General features: G+C 34.1%; 1 protein-coding gene across 1 annotated transcript; it reads right to left on the bottom strand.

Annotated features, from left to right (window-relative positions):
- Positions 1-6,502: 6,502 nt before the first annotated feature.
- Positions 6,503-7,040, bottom strand: LOC110022942. Its single transcript, XM_020722119.1, has one exon. It carries the CDS (start codon positions 7,030-7,032, stop codon positions 6,643-6,645), a length of 390 nt encoding a protein of 129 aa, XP_020577778.1. The 5' UTR covers positions 7,033-7,040; the 3' UTR covers positions 6,503-6,642.
- Positions 7,041-8,000: the final 960 nt, after the last annotated feature.

Genomic DNA, 8,000 nt, shown 5'->3' with positions numbered 1-8,000 from the left:
CCCCCCCCCCAAATTCAGTCTCTACAACTTATGAGCATCATCACATCTCACCACTATGACCTATGTAATCAATCACAGCCTATGTGGCTCACAACTCCTGCAACTTTCTACTATGACATTTGCGGCCAACTTACGTTCCTGAAGCAATCATCTGTTATCATGTCTTTCAACCACGACATATATAATAAGCTGATATTACAACCAATTATAACATTCCTCATTGGAGTTTCTTCCCCAAGAAATTCGCCACATTTGTTTTGGTTCTTCTTGAAACTCAAAGTTGCCAACTCGTCTGATTTTCGTCTTATAACTCTCTTTTCCTAATAGCCCTCTTTCTTGGACCATCGAGACAATTTGGAGAAATAGGGTAACTCAGAAGAGGATAAGAAAAGATGAAACTAGGCAAACAAATTAAATTAAGAAAGATCATGGAGAGCTTATGTAAGCTTATCCTTATGCGATAGGTCAAGAGTGTTCGCCCAAAATGAAATCAGATCAAAACACCTTGAAACCGTATTCATGAAGAGGCCCTCTACAAAAACAACACATATAACTAAAGAGCAAAAGTTTATATATATATATATATATATACACACACACATATATATATATATATTATATATATACATAGTGTCAATAGGATTCCCAAAGTAACGTATCATTTTGCTTAATTATATTTTGGGGGATACCCGAGAAAAACCTCAACAATAGGAACTCTGCTTTTAATTTGTGAAAGCAAGTGAAATAGGTCTATCAAATGAAAGCGAATATCTCAATTAAAAATATTCCACAGCTTCCAGAACCTATACCGAACAAAAGGGGGAAGGTGAATCCCTCACATCCATAAATAGATGATGACATGTCGATGAATGTAGGTCAATAAATAACCTAGTCTTCTCGACAGGGACATCCTGATGCTTCAAGGCTTACCACTGTCATAAAAGCAGAGGGCGAATCATTATATCCCAAACGAGCGGCTGTCTATCAACAGTCGGGGTTTACGAATAGAAAGAAAAAGAAATCCTAATCGGAATGAGATAGCTTGGTCAGAACTCCATGGATTTATCATTCCAAGCTATTGAGACCCTGGGTTTATCTGGTTGTGAAGGTAGTCAACCCAGCACAACCTGAGATCCTTTGTTAGCAGCCTATGTGTTACGTTATCAAAGGAAATCTCGATAGCCCTAAGAGCAAAGAAAAAAAAAACGTCTAATACCCTATGAGCCTATAATGGTGGAGCTCACAGAAGTGGGACTTACACTCATTGAGAAAGCAACGTGGATTCCTCGAGAAAGAAGATAAAAGAGAGGTCCAGCTACAAAGTCGAAACCTCCCCACAAAGAACTTACGCCCCATATTGGCAGGGGAACCTCAAACTTCCTAAGCACTATAGATAACTACCTAAGTAAAATTTTTTTGCTCGACCGAGAGGGTTGAAGAAACATGAGGGCTTCTCCATTAAACATGCAAAATAATGCACTTATCTAATCAATTCCTAATGTGAAGGCCTTATTTGATATAACTTGGGCAGTAGTCATGCTTTGCAAATAGGTTTTTCTTCCCTTAGCATGACTATTACCCAAGTGATTCTTGTTAGAACCCTTGAAACCTTAGCACAAATATTAGCATGTCGATTATGATGCAATAATTCACATTGCTTACTAAGATATGCTCGCGAGCAATGCTCATTAAAGCATCACAGACAACAACGTGTCGCTCAAATAACGAGGTCGATCTGTCATTAAGACAAGGCAGGTAATGCTCGTGCAATATATAAAATGACTTAGCATACAGTGATCGCTAGATCATGGTATGAGCAACCATAAGCAATATGTTAACATATTAAACCCGATGTGACTGCTCTATCAAGGTGTGAGTGATCATATCAGACACAAGGTTATATTAAATATATGAGTGTCGTATTAGGTGGACACTCTCATCTCATCATATCTACAAGTACATATGAATTGCTCATCTGACGGGATCGTACGAGATAAACGATTGCACATGAATGAAGCAAACAAAATAGTCTATACAGAAATACAGTCATCTTAAGAAAAATGAATGTACTCGTATACTACAACAATATCATATGTTATGTGAGTATAATTTATACCGTGGGGATGAGAGGTAGGTCAGCACTATGTGGCTAACTGTCTCAAAAGATGCATGCTACTAATCATAACTATATGATGACACATGCTCAATGATAGAAGTGTTAGGCATGCAAATGCAAGTATGAAACATACAATTTGTGTGTATCAGGTATAGGACACCCTATGAGAGATTACACCTCACCCAAGAGGCAACATATATGTCTATGCAAATGACAGAAAAATTCTACTCGATGCAGCTCGATATACACAAAAAATATTGAGTTAAGTCGCATTGTGTGTATGACACCCCAAGGAGAATTACACGTTGTCCAAGAAGCGACCAAGCGTGCACATGCAAATGGCATGAACAACGAATGCATGATATGCTTATGTCAATTGACAAACACAATAAATGCTATGGTGATGCCATTGATTCTAGGTGGTATGGCTCAAGCTAAGAATGAGCCATACACCTAAGTAAACAAGCACTGTATGCTAGACAGGGTCATAAGCTAGGTGGCATGATCTATTGTAGACAACTAAATGCAGCATATCCCTGACACTCCTAGATGGTGCCTTAGAGGAGAAGTAGAATAATTCTCATGAAAAGGAATTACACATTGAATAGGCCTTACATGGAGGCCACTTTCTAAAATGATATGCAAGTATCTCATCACACACATACGGGGGTGTATGTTCATGGAGATACAACAAGTGCAGGTGCTCAATGAAACATCACATATATGTCAAATACTAGACGTCCACTCATAGAGCTGTAAATGAGTCGAGCTTGAGCGAGCTCAGTCTTAACTCGTGTTCGGCTCGTTCGAAATTGCTCGTGTTCGAAATCGGCTCGCGAATAATGTGTTCATGTTCGGCTCGTGTTAAGTTTGAAATTGACTCGTTAAAATTAAATTTGAAAAAAAAATAATATGTAAAATATTGCCTGGACCAAATGTATGCAAAAGAAGACATTTCAAATCACAAAAACTTGGTTCAAGCTCGGCCGGAGCTCGAATTTTATAAACAAGCCTAAGCTTGAATACAACTCTACTTGTCCTAGCAGGCTCGTTTGCGGGCCTACTTGAGAACAATATGTCATATGTGGACTATATAAAGATTTCACACTCACTGATAAGTAAATGTGGAGGCAGAGGCAAACCCAGAAGGGGTTCAGGGGAGGCGAAATTGATGGGTCCGCCTCTGCCTCCATTTTTATAGATCCTTATTTTCAAAATTGCAAGCACTTTTAATTATTCATAATTATAAATAATAATATTTATGATATATTATTAACTGTGGATAAAAAGGAGCACGCAAACGTCACTATTAGATCTTCCGGTAAAAGGGAGGGAGTTCGAGTTTCTGCGGAGTCTGACCTTCCATCAAACCTGGTCAAATAATAATGCAGATAATAATTCCACCTTTCTTAAATTCAATGCATATTTTATCTTAATTCAGTTATATGTGCTCCCAATTTGTATCGTGCCATTAAAAAAACTTGTCTACATTTCTAAATTAGATTTTGACCCAAAATTAAAACGTTTTCATTTCAAAATATGAATTTATTTCCAAAGTAAATTATTACGCTAAATTAATTTTTTTTTTCAATTTATTTTCAAAGTCAAATTAAATTACATGGTCAAGTTTTTTATTATTATAGTTTCGAGCAATGTGGGGGTTTGAGTGTAATTTTTTAGAAATTTTATCTTATTTCCAATCAATATTCTATTTACATATTCAAACGCAATGAATTGTCTAGAGAGGCGGAGCATATATGTATGTTTTTATAATTAATTAATTTATAGGCCATAGGTATCTATTGAGCAACAGTATATGGATTATTCTATACAGGGTTCGATGTGGTTACACTAATTTAATTTCTCGGATTTTTTTTTTTAATATAATTAAAGCAAGACTCAAGAGCTTCTTCCACACTTGAATAGTGTAAATTAACACAATTGATCTATTGCAACTTCTTCCACACTCATTCCTTTATTGATTTAAGAATCAAATAATCTTATGTTCGCCTTGGGGAGAAATAACACTTGTTTATAAGTAAAATTTGAAGAATATTTAATCCATTTATTTACGTTGAAAATTTTTGTATATATTTGTTAATGTTTGTGTACACACCAAAACAATCAACGCGAATCTCAAAGAAATCGAATGACCCCCGTGATAGTCAGACAATCAAGGCTTCCTATCATCCAACAAGCGACCGCGTGGTTAGAATCGACCGACACACTATTGCGCGAGATTCAATCAGCGGACCACACTTGTAGTTCCAACCGACCAAGATGCATGCAAGAGCTTGTGATTGCAAGCTAGTCGGTTGATCCACTTTTACTATGGCGGGCGAGATCTCCATTCAACCAAGCACCTCAGTGGAATGACATTTACTTCGAGAAATGCGATCGTCACTCAGCGGATAGACATTTACTTCGGAATGTGCAATAGCCACTCAGCTGGTCATCTCAGCTGACCAAATACAAGTAGGGTGACCAACATATTACCATCATATTAGAATTCAAATTGTAATATATATATATGATATAAAATATATACAATTAATTAGTGAGTCAATTGTATTAAAAACAAATTTCATAGATGTTATCTTCTTTTGTATTTGTACAAATATGCCTCTATAAATAGGAGACAAAATGTCAAATAAAAAACCCCTCCCTCGGCTCACTCCATTGGGAACGCTTGACTTATTCTACACACCCTCTCTATTTCTTTTCTCCTTCGTTTGGTTCTAACTCCCGAGGCGTATTCACAAAGAACAATTTAGGATACAACAGTTTGGTTTACAACTAATTTGAATTCATATCAAGTTGATCTTGGTATTATTGTGTTCATTGAGTTGAATGGTACTAAATTGAGTATAAATTTGCAAAAAATAAATTTTAAATGGTCCATAAACTAATTTAAAATAATAATAATAATAATAATGAAAATATTTAATTCATATGAATCGGGATTAAAAAATCATGTCACATTTTATGTTTGTCATAAGGCATTCATATTCAAACATAAAGAGTGGTTTGATTAATATATAAATTGTACTCCCTAAACCCTAAACCTAAAAATAGCAGAGGTGATTTAAAGGCAAATGTATACATTTGTCCTTTGTTTCAGTTAAAAAACTATTAACTGTTGATTAAACCTAAGTGGCTTTCAAGTTAAATGATGGTCCTCCACCAAATTAAACATTTAAATTTATTTTTAAAATATTTACATGGAGTAATAATATCCATGCATGATATGTAAATATCAAACTTTAGCATTAGATATGTAAATTATAAGAATTGTGTGGAATGTATGAAATTTTTATTTTTTTATGCAGTTATTTATATAGATTTTTTAAAATATATTTTGTTCCCCTTCTTGTCATATGAAGTCTCTTAATAACATGTTAGATCATTTTTAAAATCTCGTAGGAAGAGCTAAAAAACAACAGTTTTTTAGAAAAATAATATTTAAATTTTAAAAAATCAATTTATTCTATTGAGGGCAGCTTAAAATAAATAAATAAATCATGAGAATATGGAGTCTTTAAAAATTGTATTTTATTTTTAAATAAATATATTATAAAATTAATTAAATGTTTACATATAATATTCATATTAAAGTGTTTAATTTTTTTAATTCGAATGAATTTTACGAGTTTTTCTTTTTCCAATATATAATAGATGGTGGCGTCAAATCAACTGTTTTAGTCGTACGTGAATTTTATTTGTATGGCTGGCATCGAGCTCTCCATATAGAGATCCAAATTGTTTTATAATCAGTGCTTTCTTAACACATTTCTGTAAAACTGAATTAGAGGTTATGTTTGTGTCCAGACTATAGTTGTGATGCAGCGGAGATCGGACTAAAGGTGTATCACGATCATAGTTCGGACGCAGCTCGACGTCCGAACGACGGATATAATAATCTCTTTTATGTCCAGAGATTGTTTTATAATTAGTGCTTTTTTAACACATTTCTGCAGAACTGAAATAAAGGTTATGTTTGTGTCCCGATGACAGTCATGATACAGTGAAGGTCAGATGTGAGATGTATTACGATCGTAGTCCGGACTCAGTCATGCTGCAACTAGAGCTGTGAAATCGTTGCAGAACCAACTATTCTTTAAAAAATTATGATAAAATGCAGATTCTAATCTAAACTCTTTGCAAAAATACAATTTTAACAAGTACTTGAAAGTAAGTGTGGCTGAACCGAACGTGACCTAAGATAAATAAAACACAATGAACGTGATTAAAATATATAAAAAATCCCAATTAATTAGCTATGCCCTTCGTCACATTTCCACGCCCTTCTCTTCTAGCATGAAAAAAATAAAAATAAAAATAAAAATAAAAATAAAAATAAAAATAAAAACGTCGCTGACAAGTGCGTTAAGATGTATTACCGTGTAATTCTCATGAAGAATATTTTATGTAATAATAATACATAAAAATACACAATAATACACATAGGATCAAACACATATAACCGCGCACATATAACTGAACTCACATGAAATTATTCTGAGAATCTAGGGGTAATCCCGCCAGCAAATTAGCATTGTAACGCATCTTTTCATAATGTAAAAACGGGATCTTTGCTCCTTCACCACGTTGGTGCACCTGCTAGTGAACGAAGACGGACCTGTGTTCGCCGCTCTCGCCGCCGGCATGCTCGAGGATCTCTTCAGATATGCGGAGCTGCCGTCGCCGGAGGAGGATGTGGTGGCGGCGGCGGCTGCAGTGGAGGAGGACTCACGCCTGACGGAGCTGTTTCTGCTGCTTTTGTTCTTCGAAAGCTTCCACTTTTCGTCCATGTATGGGTCCATGTAATGGAGGAAGAAGAAGAGATATGAAGATTTTGAATTTATATGTGAGATGGGAGGAGAAAGAAGATCAGGGGAAGTGTAATTTATGAGCATAGTGAGGTTTCATGTAGAAAAAAGAAATATATATATATATTATTGGACTGCAGTGGCCATCACCTGGCTTTCTTTGTCTTGTGTCCACACACCCACCATCACCACTCTTTAGTTTTTCCTATTTTTTTTTATTTTTTTTAAACCATTTTTAGTTTCATCATACCTAATTAATCTTTGAATAAATCTATAATTTTCAAGTTATTTGTTAATTAAAATACTTTTATTATTGACTGAATCACGTTTATTTTGTTTCTTATTATATTTATCGGATATATATAAGAAAATCAAGTAAGCAAATGCTCAAGAATTTATAAAAAAATCATATTTGTTTTTATTATTTTTTAAAATAATATTTTTTGCCAATTATAACTTAAACTAAATCATGTTGCACTATCTCTTGTAGTGTGATGTATCTTCTTAATAATATGTTGCATGCATACTTAACATTATCTTTGATCATTAATTTTGTGTCGCTCTTTGTTTATTTAGACATAGTCTAAACATTGTAAATCTCACAATTATAGGGGTTTATATTTAGACTGTTTGGTTGAGCGAATTTGTAGTGTACTATAATCTTTACATGAACTTTAGAAAATTAAGTATTTGATATGCAAAATTTATAAATATAATATAAATTATGAATGAATTTGAAGTTTACATTTTAGTTCATTTTGACTAAATTTAGATTTATATCTAATTTGAGATTTATTAATGTAAGATATTATCAATAGGACGCCGTCCACTGGCCACCACCGCAAGCCTCCTATCACCCGCTGGCCGACTTCAATTGCCACTTATTCTATGTCGCCCACCACTCGCCAATGATATCTTATATATTTTTTATAATAATAACAATTATAATGCATTTCTTAATTAGCGTTTGTTTTTTAAATCCCCATTTATTTTTTATGTATATATTTGAATATTCAAAAACGGGATTCACGCACGGCATAATTATTCAGACGAGG

This window comes from Phalaenopsis equestris, unplaced genomic scaffold, assembly GCF_001263595.1.
Source record: "Phalaenopsis equestris unplaced genomic scaffold, ASM126359v1 Scaffold000203, whole genome shotgun sequence".
In the NCBI taxonomy this organism is placed as follows: Eukaryota; Viridiplantae; Streptophyta; class Magnoliopsida; order Asparagales; family Orchidaceae; genus Phalaenopsis; species Phalaenopsis equestris.
Note: the sequence above shows the minus strand (reverse complement) of the source record. Positions and strands in the feature narration are given on the sequence as shown.